The 26067-nt window shown below is 41.1% G+C and overlaps 2 protein-coding genes across 5 annotated transcripts in view; one reads left to right on the top strand and one right to left on the bottom strand.

The window, feature by feature from the left end:
• Nucleotides 1–6573: 6573 nt before the first annotated feature.
• LOC311054132 (zinc-binding protein A33-like) lies at nt 6574–7983 on the top strand (the record flags this gene model as incomplete). Its single annotated transcript, XM_084070011.1, has 1 exon — nt 6574–7983. The coding sequence occupies one exon, from the start codon at nt 6574–6576 to the stop codon at nt 7981–7983; it is 1410 nt and encodes a 469-aa protein (XP_083926137.1).
• Nucleotides 7984–20923: 12940 nt separating this feature from the next.
• The window catches only part of mtor (mechanistic target of rapamycin kinase), a 161870-nt gene continuing 156726 nt past the window's right edge, over nt 20924–26067 (bottom strand). For all 4 annotated transcript variants that reach the window (XM_084070366.1, XM_084070367.1, XM_084070368.1 and 1 more), the window contains 8 exons: nt 25858–25930; nt 25669–25743; nt 24979–25114; nt 23905–23970; nt 23729–23809; nt 22149–22229; nt 21949–22054; nt 20924–21357 (listed from right to left, as the gene is read on the bottom strand). In XM_084070366.1, the coding sequence (XP_083926492.1) occupies nt 21342–21357; nt 21949–22054; nt 22149–22229; nt 23729–23809; nt 23905–23970; nt 24979–25114; nt 25669–25743; nt 25858–25930 (634 nt within the window). In that variant the 3' untranslated portion in view covers nt 20924–21341. The remainder of the gene's footprint in view (nt 21358–21948; nt 22055–22148; nt 22230–23728; nt 23810–23904; nt 23971–24978; nt 25115–25668; nt 25744–25857; nt 25931–26067) is intronic.

The following is a 26067-nucleotide window of genomic DNA, read 5'->3' as shown; positions in this document are numbered from 1 at the left end:
GTCAAATAATGTCCGATATTTCGGCCAGGTTCTAATAATAATTTGTCCATGGGATGGAAGGTTGAAGATACTGAGAGATTTAAAGGGGCTACACCATGAATTATAACTTTTCTTCTTTTTTGTGGGTTTTGTGTGTTTTTCTTCATATATATATTTTTTCTTTTTCCACACAGAACCAGGAGATAACATGCATACAAACTGGCTCAATAGCGCCCCGTGCCAAACAGGACAATGTGGTATTGCAGGTGAAAGTGCTTTATAAGCCAGAGAGAAGTTAGTTGGAATGAGTATATCTGAGGCTTGATTTAGGCTCAAACGTTTGAGGGACATAAACAATATGATATTAATTATTATTTTTTTTAATTCATGGTGTAGATCCTTTAAGACGTCAGTAGAGAATAGGGAGTCAGTTTATGAGATAATATGGTCTTATATTATTAAGAACAATATACCATTCTATGATTTTATAAGGAGGACTAACCAACTTTGATGATGTAAATTGCAGTGGTTTGCAGAAACCTGAATTAGAGAAAAATCATAATGCATGGTATACTGAATATAACATTATCAAAGATGAGTTTGCATGCATGTAGAGAATATCACCATAATCAATTACTGATAAAACATTAAATTATTATTTTCCCTTGCACCCCCATAAGACCATTAATGTGATGTTTGAGAAGCACATACACTACAGTAATTTTGGTTTTATCAGCATATAAGTCTCAACTTAGAAATATTCCTCTCTAGCAGCTTAAAAGGCAGATTGCAGTTCCTTCATTGCACTGAAGTGAACATAATGGTGATGTCTGCGTAAAATCATTGTTGATGAAGAGGACGCAGTATGGACTCTCATGTGACACCAATTTGTATACTCATTGAACAAAATAGAAGCCATCAATTTGAAGGCTTTGCGTTCTTCCACACAAGTAATTTTCAAACCATTTAACATTGTTTTATAGCCCTATGTTACCCAGCCTCAGTAACAGCAGACTGGTCAATTGTGTCCAAAGCAAAATAAAGGGTGCAGCACAGTGTTGTTTCCAGCAAATTACGTTGATTATATCAGTTAAGACCTCCATTGTAGTAGTGACAGTAAGCTATTGTGTTTTTTTCCTGAAACCAGAAAGACATTGAGGAAGGTCCTATAATTGACTGCTTATACAGTTAGCCCTTTCAAAACCATGATGTAGGCCTACTGTATGGAGGATGAATGGAAAAAAGGATTTACCTACAGTATATTGTGGTGTGTGTGTGTGTGTGTGTGTGTGTGTGTGTGTGTGTGTGTGTGTGTGTGTGTGTGTGTGTGTGAGTAAAATCCATTAGAAACAGGATTCATATTATTTGAGTCAGAGGGATTTTTCAAAGGCTGTCTGTAGATAATGGAAGAGGGCTATTACCTGTTTGCCCACTCTCCTTGTTTCCTCTTCACTAAGGACTCGGTAGGTTCAACAAAATGTGAATGGGTGGGATAGAGTTTGGCAAAAATAAACCATTTTAACCACTTAAACCCAATATACTTATTGACCGGGGTCTTCCAGGTGCCTATACTTGGTCCCCTCCCCACCCCCCACGCCAAATCTTCTCGCCAAAAATAGCTGATCTACAAACTCACAGCGCGTCAAAAATAGCAGAACTTGTTGATCTATTTTTGCCAAACGTTTGCCTATTTAACAACAGGGATGCCAGGGTTCATGTGTATGTACCAATGGCATGATAAAGATGACATACAGTTCTCCGGTTATAAAATCAACAACTCAAAGTCTGTATTAATGTTCTTTAATACGGAAGAAAGACTTAGTCCCATAGTAAACACCCCATTTATGACAACTACTGAAGGTTTTAAATACTTGGGTGTCAAGATTACCCCAGAGATTAGGGAAATAATCCCAGCAAATTACAAACCTTTGGTGGATAAAACAACGGAAATACTGGGCCGATGGAACAATTTACCCATATCTATGATCGGAAGAATAAATATAATAAAAATGTCCATTTTGCCTAAATTCTTATACTATTTTCAAACAATCCCATTGCCACTCCCCAACTCTTTTTTTTGACAATTTAACTAAATTATTTAGCAGATTTATCTGGAACGACAAGAAAGCTAGACTTCGCCTTAATTTGCTATATTTGCCCTATGAAAGGGGTGGACTCCAACTACCTAATTTTAGATGGTATTATATGGCAGCCCAGCTGACCTCGGCATCGTATTATTTTAAAACTAGTTTACCTCCAGTTTGGGTGGGCATTGAACAAGAATCTGTTCCACACTTGCCATTACATTTATATCTATACTCATCAGACGTTAAAACAATAAAAAAACGCACAAAAAATCCTTTTCTCAAAAATACAATCTTAGTTTGGTATGCTGCCCATAAACATATGAGTGATATACCTACATTATCTCAGTACACTCCTATTTGGGGCAACGACCAGTTTGTACCTGCTAAAAAAGATGGTGGCTTTAAGTTGTGGCATATCAAAGGTATTCAGAAAATAATGGACCTCTATGTAGACGGAGTTATGCTCTCATTTGAACATTTATGTCGGAGATATCAGATCCCTAATAAACATGTTTTTAAATATCTACAGTTAAAAAGCTTTATGTCATCAAAATGTGAACAAATTATGTATATACCACCCCTATCAACATTGGAGAAAACATTAAATTTAGAGGGGAAAAGACACATCTCTATATATTATATACTAGTTGAATACAGTACTGAGTCGACAATAGATAAATTAAATGCTTGGAAAGTAGATATTCAAGAAGACATTGATGACAATGAGTGGAAACAGGCATGTTTAAAAGCGCAAAAGCAGACAATAAATACAAGATTTAAATTACTCCAATATAAATGGTTAATGAGAACGTATATAACTCCTGTCAAACTCCATCATATGTCCGCTAACATTCCAGATGTCTGTACTAAATGTTTAATTGAGAAGGGAACGTTATTTCATTGTATGTGGGAGTGTCCCAAGATGCAGATATTTTGGAAAGAAATCATAATATGTCTGTCAAATGTATTTAAATGTATAGTTCCTGCAAGTCCGAAACTGTGTATATTGGGAATCTACCCTAAGAACTTTGTACAAAGTCCAAATCAGACCAAAATATTGGATTTCGGACTCCTCCAAGCCAGGCGAGCTGTAGCGTTATATTGGAAAAATATGGAGATACCAACACTAAGGATATGGCATAAGGAACTCATGAGTTGTATTGGACTGGAAAAATTAACATACATAACTAGGGGAAAGCAAAATGAATTTGACCAACTGTGGGAAACATATATGAACGTTATGGATATTATTATTTGAGAGAGAAGGAAACTGAAAACTGAAAAATATTTTTTTATTAATTTATCTATTTTATTTAAGAAAGTGTAAACAATGTGATCATTTTTTATTTTTTATTTTTATGTTAGCAAGTACGGGGGGGTATATGTGTATGAATGTGTGTGAAAGTAGATGTCATGTATGTCACAAAAAAATCAATAAAAATATTTTGAAAAAAAAAAAGATGACATACAGTAGCTTATGAGATGCTACTCTACGAGGGGTCTTTCTGCAGAGCCATCCCCTCCCTCCAACTTCAAACAAAACCTACCATTTAGATGCGTTGAAGAGAAATTAAAAAAACAATCCTCGACAGATTGAGCAGCGATGACCCCGACCTGACTAACATTGCCTCCTCCATCTCTACACCTCCACCCCTGCCCCCTTTTCCCATTTTCTCACGGTACCCCATCCCCCTACCACACCTCCTCCCCTTTCACACCCTAATCGTTGAGACTTATAGAAAAATCAATTTCCACTCCCCCTCCGGAGAGGCCCGACTGTTTCCACCGCTGTGTCTGATTGATGATGCGCAGACGCCATCTCACAGCCCGCTGCGTTTTATAGGGCCTCTGCGTTGAGTCGCCATTCGGCACGTTTTTATGGCAAATAATAACAGGAGATTGTAATAGCCATTCCCTGCGGTGAGTAAATCTGAGCAGTGAGACAAGAGGATGGCCCCAGCGCAGACAGCTAGAGGACGGTCCCACATCAACAAGTTACTTACACATGGTGATTTATACTTGGTTGTGCATCGTGTCGCACACCGAAAATGCCTGATCTACAAGCTCACAATGGGTCACAGCGCGATGCGTTGTGAACTTGTAGATCAGCCGTTTTCAGTGCACGACACCGGCTCGGCACCAAGTGTAAATGGGCGCTAGGCTGAATGATTGTGGCTACATGACTTGGAATGTCCCAGGCGATTCAACAGCCCACGGCAGGGCTGTTTGTTATTGAAGATATTGTTAGCTTCCAGTGCGGCCCACCCATAGAGTTACATTAGAACTAATTCTAGTTATAATATAGTGGACCCACCAGGTCCTAAACAGAATGGCAGTTTGCTTGGACAGTATAGGTAGCCTGTCTTTCCAAAGGCCCAGAACTACTGCCACACCATGGCAAATGGACCGTCAACAGCATAAGGAACCCAATCAACAGTACAGTATAACGTTGCTGTCTGGTGGAAACCTTTGTGGCCAAAACCATTCCTTTAGTGAAAATAGATTAGATGTCTTTATTATCCACAAGGGGAAATAGTTTTGCTTTGGTCAACGCATACATTCAAGACAATACATAAATATACACCACAATTAAAACACCTAGCAAAGTACTTCAATTCTATAAAAGTACTAAAATTCTACATTCAAAAGAGACTTTAAAAGAAAGCAATGTCCTCTCCACACTTGTGGAGCGCCCAGAATGTGTTTGTGTATGATTTCATGTGTGTGTGCAATGTGCATGTACTGTATGTATGCATGTCCATGGAGCGATTAGCACACCAAGTCCAGCTCATCCAGACGCCTGTGCGTGCACGTGTGTGCACATATTCATGGTGGGGGAGGCATTAGCAAGCAAGTCCAGTTAGACCAGGTGAGGTGGATCAGGTATTAGGGGGTTTGTGTTTAACACATTGACTGCCAGTCGCGTAGATCTAAGCGAACCTATTAAAAGCCGTCACGTGCCAATCGCGTAGACCTACGCAAAGTGGTCTATTCCGTGATAGGAACAAAAAGGGCACTTTCCGAAATGTTTGATCCACTTCCGTTTCCGGTTCGCCCACCGGAAACGGAGTTACACAGGTTCCGGATTTTTCGATCGTATCCGTTTCCTGTCTAGTGTTTTTCTCCTCGCATTTCACTGTTTAGCGTTTACCGCTGTAACTTCAAGATGGCGGATCGCAATGAGAAGCTGTCTGCACTGTTAAGTCCGGTAATTAAAGTAAAAAAATCCACTCAGGTTGGACCAAATTGTATTATTTTGTTTCTCAACTGATTTTGACTGGAAATTAGGTCTACTAGCCAGGATAAAAAATCTACCCTGATCTGCTCACTGCTAATACCCTAAATCCAAGATGGCCACCATTGTGAGTATTTCATTCCAAAAATTGGTATATCTTCCAAACTAATAGAGCTATGAATGTAAACAAAGTGTCTAATCCTATGTTTTTGAGGTCAGGGAATTGATTAGAAGCATTTTTAATAAGACTGAGATTTTTTTGGTAACTTAACTTAAATTGTATTGCCATTTACAGGTGAAATCACAAAACTAAATGCAGTAAGTAAAACATAGAGAAAATAAAAGGCACATTGAAAGGCACAGGTGTTTTCAAAGCTTGACTGTGACCTCCTGATTGCATTACACATAACTTAAATCATCTAGAAATACCTATACCTATAATCTACTCCAACTTAATTTAACCACATCATGTAGAGAGATATGTAGAACCTTCACTGCATCATTGGTGCAGGTGATTTCAACACCCAGACAGTCTAATCATCTAGAAACTCTTCTCTGTTCACTTCAACATTGGTGCAGGTGATTCCCTTACACTGACCACAAGCCAGGGTGCACAGCAGTCCATTCTTGCGATAGGAACAGGTGCAGTAACCAATGATGAACTTTGCTCTAATGTTCTGAATTAACCAGCTCATATTGTTCTATACCTGCTCTAATTAACTTATGTCTATGAATTAAATCTTTGATTGATTGATTGATTGATTGATGTACTTTATTTAGTAAGACATGAGAACAACAGTACATGGAAGTACAAATTCCCAATACAAGGTCTACTAAACAGGGAGACTCATTAAGCACTAAGCTTGTTTAAGATGAGATCCCCATGCACACAAATCATGATGACATATAAGAGACAGATAGCACTCTGATCGCAAATAAAATATGAATCAAAGGGTGCCAAACATTTAAAACCATTGAACCTTGAACCTGTCCAGAACAATCTAATATTTGATTGTTTATTATCATCCTATTAAATATTAACCAACATCACCCTACTCACAGTGTATAGTTTCACACTTTGCACTCTGACTGCCACTCTATCCCGGTGATAATTCATATTCGATCTTTTTGGTTTTTGGATTTTATCTTTGAAAGAAAAGCGTTTGTTTCCTACTGAACACTACAGAAGTTGGAGTTTTATCAGTGGTACGTTGAAGTGGAATGTGAATTGGTGAGTCTTGCTATTTAAAGATACTTTGCAATCCAACAGAGATGGCAGAGAAACTCGCTCTGGTTGACGATGTCCAGACTTGCAAAATCTGTTCGGACACTTTTAAAGATCCTGTGACTCTGAGCTGCCATCACAGCTTCTGTTTTGAATGTTTGAAAAACTTCTGGGATCAAGCTAAAAACAAGAACTGTCCCACTTGCAAGAGAAAATCTTCAAAGGGTCAACTTATTCTCTTTAGACTGAATGAATTAGCTAACTCTTTTGCTGTGAAAACTGAGTCATCTGAGGCAGTGTTGAGTTGTGAACATCCAGAGGAGCATCAACTGTTCTGTGAGGAAGAACAGAGAGCTGTGTGTCGTATCTGTGACTCCTCTCACCACCCTGGTCACAAGCTGGTTCCTATAGAACAAGCAGTCAACAACCTGAAGGACCAACTGAAGTCTGACCTCGGGACTCTAAAGGACAAGAGGACCAAATGCAAAGACATTCAAACTAGGTATAATAATGAAGTGGTTCAACACAACAAGAAGCGGGTGGTGACAGCAGAGAAGCAGATCAGAGCAGAGTTTAAAAAGCTCCACCAGATCCTGACAGAGGAAGAGGAGGCCAAACTAGCAGGTCTGAGGGAGGAAGAGGAGCAGAAGGAGGAGGTCATTCAGATCATTCAGGAGCAGATCTCCTCTCTCTCAGACAGCATCTCTGCTGTAGAACAAGAGCTGCAGAAGCAAAAGTTGTCATTTCTCAGCAGTTATAAACACACTCAGACCAGCGCCAGAGTCCTGTGTACACTGTCAGATCCACAGCTGGACTCAGGAGCACTGATAGACGTGACCAAACACCTGAGAAACCTGAGCTTCACAGTCTGGGAGAAGATGAAGGAGAGGGTCAAGTTCACTCCTGTCATTCTGGACCCAAACACAGCAAACCCCTATCTCTGTCTGTCTGAAGACCTGACCAGTGTGAGATGGACAGACACAAAGCAGCAGCTTCCTGACAACACAGAGAGGTTCACTAATTATGCTAATGTTCTGGGTTCAGAGGGTTTCAGTTCAGGAAAACACAGCTGGGAGGTAGAGGTTGGCAACCATCCTAGCTGGGATATAGGTTTGGCTAAAGAAACTGTGGACAGGAAGGGAAAGACATGTGCCTCACCACAATATGGATACTGGTGTATAACACAGAGGGATGGTGTCTATATTAATGGGTGTGGTGAAACCATCCCACTGCAGATGAATCCTGAGAGGATCAGAGTCCAGCTGGACTATGACATGGGGGATGTGTCCTTCTACGACCCTGAAGACATGACTCACATCTACACTCATAAAGACACTTTCACTGACAAACTCTACCCATTGTTCTCTATTGGTAGGGCTGGTGATGCTGAAACCATTGATATCAAAGTATGTCAAGTACCAGTGATGGAAGAAGTACTCAGGTCTTCTCTTAAGTAAAAGTACAAATATCATGTAGAAATACTCTGTAAAAGTCCTGCACTCAAAAGCTTACTTAAGTGAAAGTACAAAACTATTAGGATGAAAATGTACTTAAAGCAGCAAAAGTAAAAGTAATCATTATGCAGAGTAATGAATTCCACAATAATAAATATTATTTTATTGAATTGTAAAGCAATTATTGATGCCTTAATCACATTAACCTCTATTTAGGAAAATAACAGTTTTTCAAAATAGTGAGCATTTTGAGCTTGTAGATCAGTTATTGTTGCTGTTCATAGTATGATGAAGTATATACTGTAGGGCTTAAGCTGTTAATGTGTAGTTAATGATAAAGGAGAGTCTTATTTTAATGACTTTATACTGGACTTTATACTGGCAGATCTACAAGCTCTGCTATTTTCACTATTTCTGAAAAATGTCATTGCATTTCCCGAAAAGTAACGGTTTTGGACACACAATGTTTCCACCCGCAACAACGATGTGGCATTTATTAAAATGTTAAACTGTAAAATAATTGTTAAAGAATGATATTCTTTGGTTAAAACAAAAAAAAATGTGTTAAAAGGTTAAAGCACTATATTATGATAGTAATCATTGCTATAGAGCAGGAGTTCTCAACCAATGGTCCAGGGACCACCAGTGGTCCTTGAGGGGGTTCCAGGGGGTCCCCAGCCAAATGAATAGTTAGGAACCAAATGGACCCTTGTGTCTGTAACTCTGAGAGTGTACTAATGGAACCAAATGGACCCTAACGGGTCCATTTAGTTCCATTTTGTACACACCCATTCATCAGCTTTATTTTTATAGTTCCAATGTTGTTCTGCTAATTTCCTAGTGTCATCACTTCCTATTCCACTTGTTTAATCTGTATCCTGACTGAGTTCTCTATCCTGATTGGATAAGATTGATATCCTGACCTGAAAATGTATTTTCTGTTTAATAAGGAGCCCAATGGCTCTCCTACCCGAGGGCAGGACCTGAAAGCAGGTGCTGAGGTTATGAGTTGGGTCTCTCGCGATCTTTCCCGCTTTCTTCACTGTCCCCTGGTCATAGAGATGCTGAAGGGCAGAGCACTGCACCCAACAGAGCTTAGACCCCAAGGTGGTTACCCTCCGCAGCTTAGCCTTGTTGGTCTGTGAGAGCCCCCCGTACCAAGCCAGGAAAGAGAAGGTAAGGACTAAGGAGGCTTTCTATATGGCAGATATAATAGCTGACCTAAAGGTCACAGATCTGCTATTTTCACTACTTTTCACCAGTGTGTACACTCCATACTGGTCATTATATTGGGTTAAATCCACAGCTCATGCAGGTGGATTGTTGCACGCTGGCTGTATTCACTGTACCTGAAATAGCCACTGTATCAGAAATGAAATCAAGATGAAGTGAGTGGATAACTCTCTCTCGCTTTTTTTGTTTTGTTGCTTTCTCCCCCTCCCCGCCCAATTTAGTGGTTATGCCAATTGATTCCTCCCCACACACATTTCTGTGTTGCCACTGCTGTTGTAGCCTACTGACTTATCTGCCAGTGAGGAGCCACCACCGGGGGGACTTCGAGCCTTTGTCCTCCCGCCCAACACTCCCTCCTGACAGGTGCCGTCATTGCCCATAGGGATACGGGCAATGACCATTTTCACCCTCCCCTCCCGGCTTCCCACCCCCGAACACAGGCTAATTGTGTTCGTTTAGACGCTCGACAAAGCCAGATGCACCACGGTGGATTCAAACCCACCTCTGTGTCTTGCGCACGCACGCACGCACACACACCCACCTCTCAGGTAAATTATACAGTAGTTCAAATCAGTAGTCAGTCAAGTTGTGTGCAATGGAAGGAACAGAGTGGCACTTGCAGCAATCATTGTGACTGCAACATCAAATTGGTTCTTTCTGCTCTCTGATCAAATGTGCAAGCCAGGTTTGTTAAATGGATTCCATAAAGTTTGGTTTGCATGCGAAAATGTGATACGATGATGTCAGCTGAGGCATCCTGTTGGCTAATAGGTCTCAGTCACATACTGTGTAAATGTAACAAGTTTTAATCCTGTGTAGGGCTGCAATTTTCGATTATTCTCTTATTCAATTGATAACTATTTTGACTAATCCAATCGAGCACGTTTTTTGTATACTGCAGATCTTTTTTTTTTTATCGGTGTCAACGACTTGATTTACCACTTAATCGTTATTTCATGCTTTGTTGCTCAACAGTGTTGTGCAAATAGTTGTGAAAATAGCAGATCTACAAGTTGTGAGCTTGTAGATCGGATTCACTATTTTCGAAAAACTTTTCACCTATAACGACAATGCCCTAAATTGGATCGATTACTAATCGATTATTTGTTATAATAATTCGTTTGATTAACTGTTGTAGCCCTGTTCCTACTGTATGTATGACCTCAACTCACCCTTCCTCTCTCCCCCCCCCCCGCCAACATCGGTCTCCTATAACCAACCTCTTTATTAGACACTATGCAATAAAGCTGAAATGCGCAATAAAAGTCTCCGAATGAGAAATGTCAGCTGTTGTAGCCCGGTTCTACGACTATTGGAGAGCTACTGTACGCACTGAGACAAATGGGATTTGTTTTTTTAAGCTGTATTTTATTTTATTTTTGTGCTGAGCACACAGCTCTTTCTCAACCTGCTTCAAATTCATAAATTAAGATACGTTCACACCTGGAAGCTGCCCAGTACAGGCACACACAACCACTATACATCTGGCTCCTGGGCCAATTTCAAGTACTCAACACTAGTACTTGAGTCACACACACACCCCCCCCCCCCCCCACACACACACAAAAAAAGTAATGTCAGTATCATGGTCAGGATCATGTCAATATCATGGTCAGTTTTTTCAGGGTTTTTTTTTGCCATTAGAAAATATGAAACATTACAGCTTTAACATCCTACACAGAGAATGACTGAAAAATCCCCTACAGTATAGCCTACTGTATAAGAATATCTACAGTTTCTTGTAATGTATAAACATCTTTAAATTGGCACATAAGGGGGCGCCTTAGGCAACTGGTAGGTTGCCTATGCCAAGAAATTCTCCCAATGATAAGTCTTTACTTTTCAGTATTACCTGCCTCATCTTCCTCCTGAAAAATCAAATGTTGCTTGGAGTTGAGTCAACTGCAGTGATGACTTTGCCTTGAGGCATTTTGTTACAGTGTTGAAAGAATGGCAACACTGATTTTAACCTTTACCTCCACTAACACCATGCCTTCAGCTACAAAGACTCATTTTAAACAGCCATGACACATGGCTGGTACATCAGCTTGCTGTATGGACACTGAGCCAGTCATACCGTAGAAACCAGGCCCGGCTTAATGCACAGGCTTTAAGGGCTGCAGCCCGGGGGGCACCAAGTGCCTGGCCAAAAAAAAAAAAAGAAGACAGGACTACTGCAAGTAACGGCACAGAAATACTGTCCGGGGGCTGCTGAAATAGCGCTAAATCGGTGCCAATATGCGTCAGCAGCACTCCTTGTCCCGCTGATGAAATTCTGTCCCGGGGGCACCGATCCTGATTGTAGCCCTGGGCACCAAAAAATGTTGATGGTAGAAACGTATCATAAGTTGGAAGAAGCTGGATTTATTTGCTAGAATGTCCAAAAGTAAGATCTTAACCACCTAAGCTCTCTACGTATAGGCTACTTCTTCGTCGTATGACGAATAGCAAAAATAGTCATCTACAAGCTCACAACGTGTCACATCGCAACTCGTCTTTTTTTTTATTTTTCACCAATAATGATATGCTTACAATAGGAATGCCAGGTTGAAAGTGGTTAATAGGTATTTATTTTATACTATGGCCATGGAAAATAGTAGACTCTGATTGGCCAGAGGGTATGCAGTATTTTCGCATACCCTTGGCATGGTGGCATCAATGTTCTAAATGAATATGTGTATTAAAAGAATGACTGTATTAACAGTTATTTAAGTTAACAATAACAACGTATCCTTAAGTAATAGGTATATTTTAACTTGTAATTTACCTGTGGTATCATCTAGGCACACCTTTTCTGGCATGGTAAACAAGGCCAAAGTGTGCGTGCGTGCGTATGTGCAATGCTCATTTGGTATGTTCTTGCACTCTATTTCAATGACGTGACGCGCACGCCGCTTAACACCTACACTGCAAGTCACACAATGGACAATTGATATGCATCTAGGCTTATTCCTATATGTTAATTCGCTAGGTGTGAGTCGGGAACCTTTGAAAACTTTGTTGAGGTGCGAATTTAAAGTAGTTTTAAATCTATGCGTGTGCCTGCGTGTGCTCCTGGTCAAATAGGTTCCGGCACGGCGTGCAAGGCCGTCCAGTGAGCATTGCACCCCCGTGTGTGTGTGTGTGCGCGCGCGCGCGCGCATATATATGTTTGAAGTGTCTTTAGAGAGCGGCAGATCTTGGGGTGGACTAAACTGCTGTCAGGTTCATCGATACTAGCTTTACACCACAGTGCACAAAGACAGTCCGGGGCCCTGGCCGCTGGGCCCCTGCTTAAACACTCCAGTGCCTGCTATCGAACCTCTGAGGCTGGACGTCAATATGAACCCTCCCCTCCCTCCATCCACCCACCAGCTCTCTCTCTCACACTTGACACATCTGTTAACCATGGCAGAGACAGAGAAAAGGGTTGGGATCGGGGTGGTTGGTGGGGTGAGACGACACACGCCTTTGGATGGGGAGACAAATGCATAATATACTCTGATGAAGTTAACGGTGCATTTGCAAGTGTTGACCTTCTAACTCGATGAGAACTGAATCCAGAACAGGCCTGGTGTCAGACTAGTTAACTGTTGGTTAACCACTTAAACCCTCAATACCTAGCAAATACTATGCTTAAGTTGCAACTGTACTTGGTATACTTTTCTCACTCTACACCTAATCACTTCGCCAAAAACAGCCGATAGTCAACCTCACAACGCGTTGTGTTGCGACACATTGTGAGCTTGTAGATCTGCTACTTTTGGCAAATGTTCCTCCCCAGAATAGGGACGCTGGAGTTCAGGTGCTTAATTTATTCAGGTGAGTGCCTGGAATGAGATTTGTGTATGAAATATCTTAAGAAAATACCAAAAAAAAACTACACAAAGGATCTGCCCACTAAAGCAAAAGAAAATAAATCTGTCCGGGCACAGTGGAGAGTGGAGACACTTAAAAACCTCAAGCTGTCTTCCATTGCTAAATCAGAACCAAAATCATTACACTCCAAATGAGGACAGAATGAGAGCAGAATGCAAGCAGAAATGAGAGAGAAATCAGACCAATGATACTGAAAAACAAACATTCTTACCACAGGATGAGCAGAGTGAAGCGCACCTTAAAGGTGTAGTTCACCCCAAAAATTACTTATTTACTATCATTTACACATCCCATGAAGCCTTGAATTCATGGAGATTTTCTTGTCGCATTCCTAAGCCAATAATTTGATGACCGGCAGAGTCAAAGAGTCTCCTACTGATCGATGACCCGGTCATCAAATTATTGGCTCAGGAATGCGACAAAAACTAAAAAGTCTCCATGAATTCAAGACTTCATGGAGTGTGTAATTGATAGAAAATACATGCTTATTTGGGTGAACTACTCCTTTAAAGCAGAAACCTGCCTCACGCACAGGAGTGCAACTCCTGATGCGCAGTGCACATAAATGTGCTACGGCATATTATTACTCAGTGACACTTGAATCAGGTAGCAATAGGTTATTTCACTTGAGAATTACTACACGCATTAAAAACGTATACCGGTGGCACTGGAGCACACTCTACTCACTCATGACAAATCCGTTTCCTGATTGCCAACTTCCTGCTTTCCAGCAGTCCCAGATCATGATTGGATGGCATCAGAGTGGCTCTCCTATCCTGATTCACCAAATCTCCACACATGTACACCTGCACTCAATGACACAATAAACACAACACAACAATCAATTGGTGTCAAAGACATACACTGAACTCTCAACCTCTGGTTTAACAAGCACATATTTTACCACTGCACCACTGTTCTCTGGTACAGTATACATGTGTAGCAGGGCGATATTTAAGCAATGACTACGCCACCCACACATATAGGAGTGAGGGATCCTTTAAACACATTAACCATACACTGTATATATATATAAATTTAGATATATAGGACTGAACAAGGTAAGGTTCCCCAGGAAGGTACGGGTTCAGAATTAACAGAACCAGAGGCTGATGTATCAAATGTGTCAAGTTTATTCAACAGTTGGTATAAAAATGGTCAGGTTAAAATACAGAACGGAAGAAAGCGGTTAGTGTTAGAGTTCTGCAAAGGGGACTAAACTCATGAGGCAAAGGGGCAATAAGGGTAAGGGCTTCGGGGCCTCTAAACTAAATAAACAGAAATTAAACAAATCAAATCCAAATAATACAAACCAAAATAAAATAAAGTAAATAAGTAACCAAAAGCAAATCAGCAAATAAGCAAATCAAAACAAACTACAAATAATCAAAATCAAAATCATGCAATGCTACTTAATGGCCCAGTATAGCTCTGTCCTCAGTCAACCCTGTTGCACTCAGTCTAAATAGTATATATATATATATAGCTCCTACCAACCCTCCAACAATTCATCCCAATTCATCAATTCATTAGGCTCCTATAGCAAGATGACAAAATACAGAAAAATAACAAACATACCCAAATAGTCAATATATGCTCATGGCTCCAATTGATAAAGGCCTGCACAGCCACAGGGTACTGCTGCTCAAAGGACCTGGAGGCTTCTGGAAGTACAGATATCTATTAGTATAATTAACAATAGGCCTAATATTGTCAGCCTATCTAAACTCTTATATATATACTATTGTTACAATGAGTTATAAAAACCTTGTCATTTGTTTCAGATTGTCTTACCAAGAATTAGTCTGTACCCCTCATGCCTCCAGGTCTCTCTCACAAACACTCAAACCAGGCTTCTGGCTAGACAGGAGGCCACAAACCTGGCCACCCCTCTTTATGCACTTTCCTTAAAGGGCCAGTGCTACACATGTTATCTTACATGCTCTTTGTAATGTAGGATAGAGAGATCACTTTACGTTTAGTTGGATGGAAAGGTGTGACCACTGTGGTGCATCGGTAAGAATGCAGTGAGAGGCTTCAGTCTTCTCTTCAAGTGTCCCTCATCGAATGATACCAGCATACTGAACTGAAAAGATAAACTAAATCTGGCCCTAATCAGCTGGCAGTCCCTCTCTGATTGGATTAACTCAAATGATCAATTAAGTGACTCAATAAACTGAAGTCCTTCATCACATGCTCTTCAGTGAAGTATTAGAGCCAGTGCCAATTTAGACAAAACATACGGTTGAGGTAAATAATGATATATATATATACACACACACACACACACACACACACACACACACACACACACACACACACACACACACACACACACACACACACACACACATTTTTGATTCTTCTAGGGGCATTTCTTCTTTACAGCAATAGAGAGCAAGGAATGGCAGGAGAGAGTTTGGGAATGAGTCTGTCATAGAGCAAAGGGCCTTGTGTGGGATTTGAACCCGAGCCAGTGCAAATGGTACAGTATACTCTACAAGGTGAGCTACCAGAGCGTCCTAAAAACTTAGACTTTTAATGTAAAATCAACACAGGATTTATTTTTACGGTAGAATATTTTAAGTATGAGTCCATAAATCTTTTGTCGGCATAAGACAGCGACATGCTGTGAGCTTTATTCTTTATTTTCTAAAGATTTGGATAGCTAATCAAAGAGAAGCTGTGGTCATAATACCGCACTGTTACAGAAAGTAAAACCTTATATCCACCAATTATTTTAATGTAACTATCCAAAGTGGAGGAGCATGCGGGAGCCCACCTCCAGAGGGAGGAGCTTATACATTTACATATTAAGCAAAGTGTGTGTGTGTGTGTGTGTGTGTGTGGGGAGGGGGCATTTCTTTGTGATTTCCTATTTATTTGTTTTTGTGATTTCCTTTTAACTTTTGTTTTTTTTCCTCCCATTTTTTAATATCATTAGTTTGATTGTGGCATTTGATTCAAGTTTTTTATTTTTTATTTGATGGCTACTGGGTTTTTTATTGAGGCATTCAAAGCAGTTTTTTTCTAGAAAAGTTAATTTCATAGTTGTAGTTTTTTATTGAGTTTTGAACCTAGAACCTTGGCTGGCATGGAGTATGCAAGTGAGAACGAAATAATAGAATTTAGATGGACGGGAGAATGAAAAAATTGCCTAATAGTGGTCTTGAACCCAAATCCTTGTGCTTACAAACCACTGACACAGCTCTCCTGCCACAGAAGCATACAAGATGCAAGTGAGAACGAAATACTTAACCTTGTAACCACGTTTCATTATTCCACAGTTTTCTATTTTTTTCCTATATCTTATGAAAAAGTTACACCACTTGACAATGTTGCTTCTACAGTCAAATTGTACTATTTGCTGAAGAAAGTGACACTGAAAATCAAGCATGAGTGTTAACAAGGTCAAATTAAGTATTTTACTTAATTACTGACAACAATTCATTAGGATAAAAACTGAGTGAGTGAGTAAGTGGTTATTCCAATTCCTCATCACTGGTAGCAATAGATAGTAAGGTGTTTGACACACTCTTTCTTATTATACCCAATTGTGAGATTTTCGAAAATCAGTCAAGTAAAAATAAAAATGCAGTGATCAGTCCAAAGAATTGTCTTCTGTTATATATGAATATGCACATACATACAAAATAAATTTCATATTCGGTAAGAGAATCCATTGAGACCCCTCTCTCTCCCTCCCTCGCACGCACGTGCACACACACACACACACACACACACACACACACACACACACACACACACACACACACACACACACACACACACTGTCTAGACTCGGTCTCATTTTTAGCTGATCTTAAATATAGCTCTAGCAGCGCTCCACACCGAAAACATTTGGCAGTGTTCGCTGGCGGGAAGCAGGCGAGGGATCACGTCCTTGTTGCTACACCAATGTCCCCTGTTGGTTGGTCGCAGCATCTGCTCAGTGGGGAGGGGAGGTGGAGGAGATAGTGTGAACCTCTGCATGAATTCCGCTCTCCAGACAAAATTCCTCACTGTCAGGTGGATAGCTGGTGACGCCATGTGTATCGGAGGAGGCGCATACAGAAGTAGTCTTCACTCAGTTTTCTATTTACTGTTTGATTTCTTTTATCCTTGCTCTCCCCCCCTTCTTTTTCTTTTTCTCTTCCTGAAAATCTCTTCCTGAAAATCAAGATGATGGAGCTGGCACACAAATACATTTCACCCACTGCTTTACACCATTAAACCTGTGATGTGACAATAACGTCGATTCGGATTCTATGATTCGGATTCATGTGACAAAACTACAGCAGCCCCTGTGACGGACACGGTGAGCATTGGGATCAGGCACCTCTGAAATGTGTAGAGGTCACTGCGAAGCCCAGGAGAGCAGCACGGAAAAACAGAATCATATCTCCTGGGGAGCTCTTCAAACTGAAGAATGGAGGACAAAGGGCTCCTGACAGGGGAAAGATAACAGGGCTGGAGAGAGAGCCGGGCGCCCCGGAGGGACCCTGTACTCCTGAATGTACTTCTGTGTGCCCATCAGTTCTCGTGACGTGCCTCAAGGTGTCTGGCCTGGCTGGCCTTGTACGAAAGCCTTAAGGCCTGATGGAATGTGGCCTGCCATGGCCTCAACCTCCACCGCCGAGCCCCTCACCTTTCCATCATTTAGGGGCTATTGTCCTACGATGAGTATCATTTGTCACCATCGACCAGGCAGCCTCGCTGCTCGTCCGCAGGCCCAGGCCACATCGCCACACTCGGTAAACAGCTAAATCCCTCTCCCAATCGATGGAGCCTATTTAACTTGAGCTATTGACTCGCCTGCCCCTCAACAGACTTGAGAGGCTGAAAAAATACAAACAAATTAGACGGGGCGAGAAAGAACAACACGAACGGGAGCATAGACAATGAAAAGGCACATTTTCCATAATGAGCTTTTGGGGCGGCGGAGGGGGTGCCGGCTTGAAAAAAGGACGAGCGACAGAGAGCAGGGAAGGAACGCGAGAAGGAGAAAAGAGAGGGGAGAGGCAAAACAGAGGAGCCAATCGATGCGAGCAGATAATCGCCTGGGTTCTGTCCCGATGTGTAAGGAGTGTGACATTGCAGAGGTGGGCACACGGGGGAAGAGATCAATTGGCTGATTTTGGCTGCGCCGTAATCCTTAACTATCTATAAGTAATTAACCTTCAGAGGAGAATGCAGGGTTAGAAGTCCAAGATGAAATTAGAGGGGGAATAGCAATGAACCGAACTGGGTGCAGAAGACACTTTAAGCAGAGTGGTGTGTGATGAAACCAAGTTGATAGGGGTCAAAGCCAAAAGAGAAATGCATCTGACACAACTTTCAGTGTCTGCGTTTGCCATTAATGACCGCATTTCCTGTGAGGAACTGCATCTCAAAATGTGTCCAAAATCCTAAATTGAAGTGTTTTCTGCTTTGGGGGCAGGCTCTTATCTGATGTGATCCTCTGTAGCCTGACTGCATCATTTCAGTCTCTACTTGCTCAGAATATGGAGGAGGTCTGTAAGCAGGAGTCACAGTGCCCTCTGTGGGCGCTACCACAGAGAGCTTTCTCTATCATAAGCCAGTCAACACCATAAGTTTATACTAATAAGGGAATCGGTATAGTAACACAACACAAGGCACGATCACATCTTTACATTTTTAATGGCAAACAAATGCCCATACATTATGACCATCATTCATCAAAACTTGTCAAATGTGTGTAACCTTCACAGAATGCTGTAAGTTAGTAAAAGGCATACATTTTTAATCGAATATGTCACATTAATGCACAGTAATGCTATGGTTTGGTGGAGTCTATGAGGCATACAGAGTGTGACAAGTATCAAATCTTCACTTGTTAACAGTTTGGCCACTGTGGATAGGAGTTTTAGTAAGTGAGGAACAAGGTTTAAAACCTCTCCAAAACAAAACCAGATCAGTCTTTCCTCTTCAAGGCAGTGTGCTGAGTTGAAACCATCGGGTAAAAATAATAGCTATTATGGACATGGTAATAATCAACATATTGGATTTCTTTCACATGCTCGGTGCTCTTATATTTTCCTTACAAAATGCAACGACTAAGACCTTTTCAAACCAAGATATGATACAGTATGAAAATCCGGGACAATATAAGTCTGAAGCAATCTCGGAAAAAGACGAGCCTCCCAAAGCCAGCCCACTATTGTCCTTTGCCTTTGTCCGTAGACCAAAATGACTTTGTAGACGATTGGATCAGCCTGTACAGTGTAGTACAACCAGCCTGATCTCACACAATTTAGTATACGTCATTTCGTGCATAGACTGTATGAAGGCCAATCATTGGTTACAAGGACAGAAAATGTTCACGGCTAAACTTGCATCATCAGGCATTCCAGTTCAAAGCAGAAAAAAACGTAAAAGGCTGCTGGATGACAAACACACCAGAATGTACAGTAGCGTCCTAGAAGACCAAAACAAAGATGACAAACTATAGCCTACAAAGGTTGAGATAGTCACAGCATTTGAGGGTGAGGTTAGTCTCCTCACAGAAAACAGGGTAAACATCAATATTCCAATTCAATATTATGTTCTGCCATATTTTCATCTTCAATCAATGTTCTTGGGCAGCACAATTGTTTACATTCTACATTACAGAACTTCAACAGCTTCTCAACAAATTGTGAATAAATGTAGATATTCGATCTTTTACAGTTTTTAATGGTAACAATTAAGCTTCCTTTTAATCATTGTTAGAGGCCTAATCAGTTCCAATTCAATGTATAATGTTCTATTTATGTGTCAGGTCTCTCTTGCTAATTTGATTGAATCTCACTGAGACTAATATGGTTAAATATGGAGTTACTTTAGTCTTTTATGCAATAGCACCCACAGAAAAGGTTTGAGAGCAAAACGTTCCACACTGGAATAAAAACTTTTTTTTTCATTGTAAGTTAAACCAATGTACCAATGTAGACCAATTAAAAGTTTTGCTTGCTGTTTCGCTGAATCGCACTGTCAAGACCTATTCTGAAAGACTCTTGAAATGTCCTGTCATGTATGTTTCTGTCTGTACTTAATTATTCAAAGTAAATTAGTAGTTATTACACAGCACAACTCTGATTATATCGTTATATAATTAAAACAGTAATTCAAATGATATCATTTCAGTGCGACTTCACATCCATTATGTATAGGCCTAAGCCTTAGTATCTTCCATTGAGATTAACTCATTTCTTAAAAACTGATTCAATTCTCATGCCAGTAGCCATCAAGCTCCACAACCAAGGCTGACCCCCATGTGTTCTGTTCTGTTCTTGGATTACTGACTCCTGCTTAATTCTGGCACATTTTCACATGGACTACTGGAATGTACACAGCAGAGCTGTGGCAGATGCCTGTTAAGGATAACTGTTGTGAGACATATTTAATAATTCACTGTTGATAGACCATTATACTAATTAGTCCTATATTCACTGTTGATAGACTGTACATTTACAGTATATAGGCAGTTTGTATTGTGTCAGTGTCATAATCACTGTCGATAGTCTGTACATATATCCATTCATATATCCATTGACGAGATGTATATTCATGTATATATTCACTGGTGATAAATAGATTTATACTTATATTTATTGATGGAATACGCTCAGTCAGACCATGTGCATATGTCTAGTATCAGACTCTAAGTCTACTTATTTTAATTAATTATCTCTCTACTCTTACCTGTACCTATCCTGTGTTTCACTCTTACTGCTGTTGCTGCTATGGCACCTGCATTCCCCCATGGGATCAATAATGGCTTATCTTATCTTATCTTATCTTATCAGTTTCATCTTTAGAGATAGATGTATAAAAGTGAAACTTCAAAGTGTTCTTGATCATAGATTTTATTGTAGAGGACACACAGCTAACGCTGTTACAAAAAAAAAAAAACACAAAAGTAACTCCATACTTAAATAAAGGTTACAATTGTTTAATTGATGTTTTAAACACATACTGTACGAACTCTGCAGAAATGGAACTGGCTCCAGTTCAAAAATATAACAAACCATCGTGGCACGGCACCTTTTTTTTTGTTTTTGTCACGTGCGGGAAGGGGTTGTTGTTCCGTGCAGAAAAATCTGACTTGGCATGAAAAGGCCTTTAAGGTGCTTGCCCATAAACGTTGAAAAATACCAGTGACAATACACAATTTCATCCAGGCTTTAGTTTGAGAGGCTTCTCTCGTAGCCGGTGTGTTTGTGTCTGAGATACCATTTCCAGGGCTCCACCAACAGAATGCAGTGTCTTCACCAAAATGGACACCTGCAGAGAGAAAAAGGTACAGCATATGACGCGTGATTATATATACGTGGTCAAGTGTCGGGCACCTGAAAAAGCAGATCGACAAGCTCATGCCTTGCAGTGTGATTGGTGCTGTGAGCAGTAGGTGCAGTAGGTGTGAATAGAGGCTTGGTCAGAGAAGGATGGATCAGTCACTTTCACTTTATGCGTAATTCTACCATCTAAGTATAATTCTAAGTATTGATAACACGCTTAGTATGTTACAAGAACATGGGTGCCACACGAAAATGAACTAAATGGGTTTTATTTATAAAATAAATAACAATAAATAACACAAATGTAAATGGTGTTATTGGTGGGAAAAGAACATAATCGGTGTGTGACCGTTAACAGACACCCCAGCGTACACTTCTAGAAATAGGCTATCCCCCCCCCCCCCCACACTAAATATATCATTTCTTCATATCAGAACAATGGAATTTACGTTCGAAATCATCTACGTTTCCTTTAAAGCCCAACATGAAAGATGTAAACTACAGAACTGACCCAAGCAAATGTCACAAAAGCAGCCACTTGACGTGGACAGTAAAGATCATTTGTGACGGTACTGACCATCCGATGTAGCACTGGCACAAGTTCTCGTGTGACGTGGCCTGCTTGATGAGGAGTTCCACCTGAGTTGGCACGTCCAGCGTCTCATCGTGAGAGAAGTCTCGACCTGGTTGGAGTTAAGCAGTCCCATGGGTGAAGGTCGAGGCATTTAAAGGGATATATCTCTTTGGTAAGGAGTGCACAAGTCCTTGTCCTCTTACCTGTGAGTTTGTCCCGCACCCGGTTGATAATCTGGATAGCTTTCTTGTTGAGCGCCTCGGGGTGTACCAGACCATCTCCGACTAGATAAACATAAATGCACATACAGGATGAGTGTCTTTAGATAAGAAACAGAATCTAACTAGAAAAAGTGCTCCTCGGAGCACAAGTCTCCGCCAGCAGACTTGTGTTGGGAATGTTGGGAATGTTCTAATTCTTACAAAAAATAGAACATGTTACTGTGTCATAGTAACATGACACAAGTGTCCTATCCGTCTGTATAACTGTCCTATTCGTCCTGTCTGTATAAGTGTCCTATCCGTCCTGTCTGTATAAGTGTCCTATCCGTCCTGTCTGTATACTGTAAGTGTCCTATCCGTCCTGTCTGTATAAGTGTCCTATCCGTCCTGTCTATGTAAGTGTCCTATCCGTCCTGTCTGTGTAAGTGTCCTATCTGTCCTGTCTGTGTAAGTGTCCTATCCAATTGTTACAGTATCCGCCATTTTTCAGCCATTTTGTGATTATTCCTGTCTTACCTCACTTTGAAAGAGGCTAAGACTCTTTCAAAGTGACACATGTATTTATAGGCCGCTATACGTCACTAGCCAATCAGATCACACTATTTCACCGTATTGTCACGTGTCACGTGAGGCTTGACCAATGTTAGCTTGGCCGAGGGGGGGGGACGGAAAGTGAAAACAATGTCTCCTGGCGGAGACAATAATGGCATGGCTTCCTTGTGACATTTGTACAAATTGATGTGTGCAGTTTGTGAACGACGTCCTGATATGACATCATTCTTGGGCCCCCAGGGGTCCTTGAGGGGGACCCAGGGGGTCCCTAGCTAAATGATTGATAGTTAGGAACTAAATGGACCCTTACAGGTCTGTAACTCTGAGAGGGTACAAATGGAACCAAATGGACCCATAAGGTCCATTTAGGTCCATTTGTACCCTCAGAATGGGGGGGTCCGTGGTGTAATTTATACCAAACTGGGGGTCCTTGAAATTAAAAGGTTTGAGTAGCATTGTTCTTGACTTAAAGTTGTATTATTTTAGTGAATAAATAAGTATTTTGTCCAATCTGTATGGTAGAGTATGTTAATACAATTGGGGTGGTTGTATTTGGTCTCCCTGCTCTTCTATTGAGACATTTAGATCTTGTTTCACACGATCTTTGACATGATCCCATTTCTGGTTTGGCAAACATTTTGACCTTCAGTTAAAAAAATCAATTTCTCCCTTGAGCAAGCAGGCAGGCTCTATTAGCGCAATGGTAAAACATTCAGCACTTGCACAGGAGACACAGGTTCAAATCTGGGGTAGAACAGGAAAGTTACATAGTGCAACTTTAAGAAGAGTGCTCTCTAGCCTGGAATCCTGATGAATCTGACAGCACATGCGGACGATCATTACAGTTAAATGAAAGTAAAGGTGGACTTGAGTGGCTTAGTACAGTGAGCAATTATAGTACTGATGTATGACGACAACAGAGCTCTACCATGCCACATTTCTACAAATATGGGCCAGGGCCAAGTGAAATAATATTTCTGGTCAAAAGACAATGAGAGCTGACGACTCACTGAAGGAGTGGATGGACTCAGGCACGGTGGTCCCTGGTTTCTTATGTGTGGTCTCTCCGAGGTCTATTGCTTCCAGAGCCTCTGCAGAGGAGGAGGAAAAGCACATCCATTCACACACACATATTCAGCAAGGCAAAAAAAAAAAGAGAAGAATAAGTCCAGACTTGCTGACTCACCCACTGATTGTCCGGCGGTGTAGGAGTCTGTCCTGGTGCGGGAGCGTTTGTTGCCCTTTGTATTCGCTGAGGGGGTGACACAGCAAAAAAAGAAAAAGTTTAGAATCTTCTCTTTAAAATAAAATGAGACGGCAGCAGCTGGCTGAGGAGAAAATATCTTCTCTCGTTTCCCAACTTTCTCTCTCTCAAACACTGTGATACTTATGAGGGGACTTAAAATCCCTTTCCACATTACCTCTATCTTTGGCCTCATTTAGTATTCCAGGATCTATTAATATGGATACATTTGATCCTCCAGAATTTGGGTAAGCTAGTCACTTCCTCATTGACGGAACCCTCACCCACGCAACCGTCCTCCATACTTCCTTACTGACCAATACATTTCTTTCATTTGATTGGCGTTCGGCCTGTGACATCACAGACTGTCTGGGTTGCGTGCCCTGCTTCAAACCTGTTTTCCGTGAGTGCTACGTCTGAGACCAGATTTAGTTGTAAAACATAATTAATGCTCTGGAGATACGCAGAGCGCAAGAAACTACGTACTATTGGGTATTTCTACTCTTTGCACAATAGTCACATACAGGACAGACTAGAGGTCCAGGCCACTTGCTAACTGGAACTCTAAGTCAACCTGCAACCCTTTAACGACATGAACCCTTACGTCCCTATTCTGGGGGGCGAACCTTCGCAGAATATAGCCGATATATAAGCTCACAACGCGTCGCAACACAACGCATTGTGAGCATGTAGATCGTCTCTTTTCGTCAAAGATATTGAGATTTCTTTGGCTATTCAAAAATAGCAGATATACAAGCTCATAGCGCGGCACCGAGTGCCGCGCTATGAGCTTGTAGATCTGCTATTTTTGAAAAATCGTGAAAAATATATTTCTATTTTTTTTTTTTTTTTTTTCAAAAAACTTTTAGGATTTAGAAAACATTTAAGAATCGGACTCAGGCCTTAATGGGTTAATGTAGCGGGCCTAGTATACCCCCTCCTAGTCAGGTATGGGCTTTAGGTTGAAGTGGTTTTTAACTTCCCACTGGTTGACCATGACCAGAGCAGATGCCTTACTGTCCATGAGCCTCCAGTTGAGCAGGGGGTCGTAGACGAACGCCTCCAGCACGGCCATGACACTGTCCCTGTGCTCCCTCAGTACCTCCATCACCGTGTGGCACGTGATGCGGTAGTTACCGTCCAGACCTGTCACCTGCAGCCAGCACGCACACATGCACGCACGCACGCACGCGCACGCACACACACACACACACACACACACACACACACACACACACACACACAGGCAATGTGCGTGATGAAGATGATAAAAAATGTGATGGTTCAGAACGCAAGAGAAAATATATTGTGAACTATAGGAAATGGGATTTTTTAAATAGATATTTTGTGTTAAATGAGAGAAATATTTAGGCCAATAATAGTCTTCACTTCATTTCAAGTGGTATTAAATGGGGACGGAACACACTGATTGAACTGTTAATGGTTCTTCACTGCGTGTCGTTAGTGTAGCCTAGTGTCAAGAGAACAATCATGTTAATGTATAGGGATGAAAATATTTGGATCCACCCTCTCTAAATCCTGCGATAACCCCGTGTTTTAAGAATCCTGACTACGCCACGGATACAACATGCTAATGTATTCCACAACCTGAGGAACCTAGGGCAATATTTTCTCGCTTTCATCTCGTATCTTTCATCATAAACCTGTGAGTCATGACATTCCTGAAGCTCTGTGTTTACCGCTCACCTCCATGGCGTTGGTGAGCATCCTCGTCAGTCGGAACGGAATCTTCTCCGGGAATTTCTCTCTGGTCATGGCAACCTGCGGAGGAGGGCAAATGTAGAGCTCAGCCTTCTGGATCTTAAAAGAAACATTAACAACTAACAACGATTAACGACTGTTTTTTTTGGGGTCGTTTATGGAAAACAATCTGACCTCGAAACAGTCTCCAAAGTCAATGTGAAGGATCTTGCCGCTCAGCCGGTCCAACATGAGGTTGGATGGATGCCTGAGGATAAAGGACAAAAACATCATTATAGTTGTTACTATCGTTGTTTCTGTTGCTTACATCTCTCTCTCTCCCCCACTCCCCTTTTCTCCCCCGACAAGGTCTAGGCAGATGGCAGCCCACCCTACAGTCTGGTT

Source organism: Gymnoscopelus microlampas (genome assembly GCF_963454915.1).
Source record: "Gymnoscopelus microlampas genome assembly, chromosome: 10".
NCBI classification, from domain to species: domain Eukaryota; kingdom Metazoa; phylum Chordata; class Actinopteri; order Myctophiformes; family Myctophidae; genus Gymnoscopelus; species Gymnoscopelus microlampas.
Note: the sequence above shows the minus strand (reverse complement) of the source record. Positions and strands in the feature narration are given on the sequence as shown.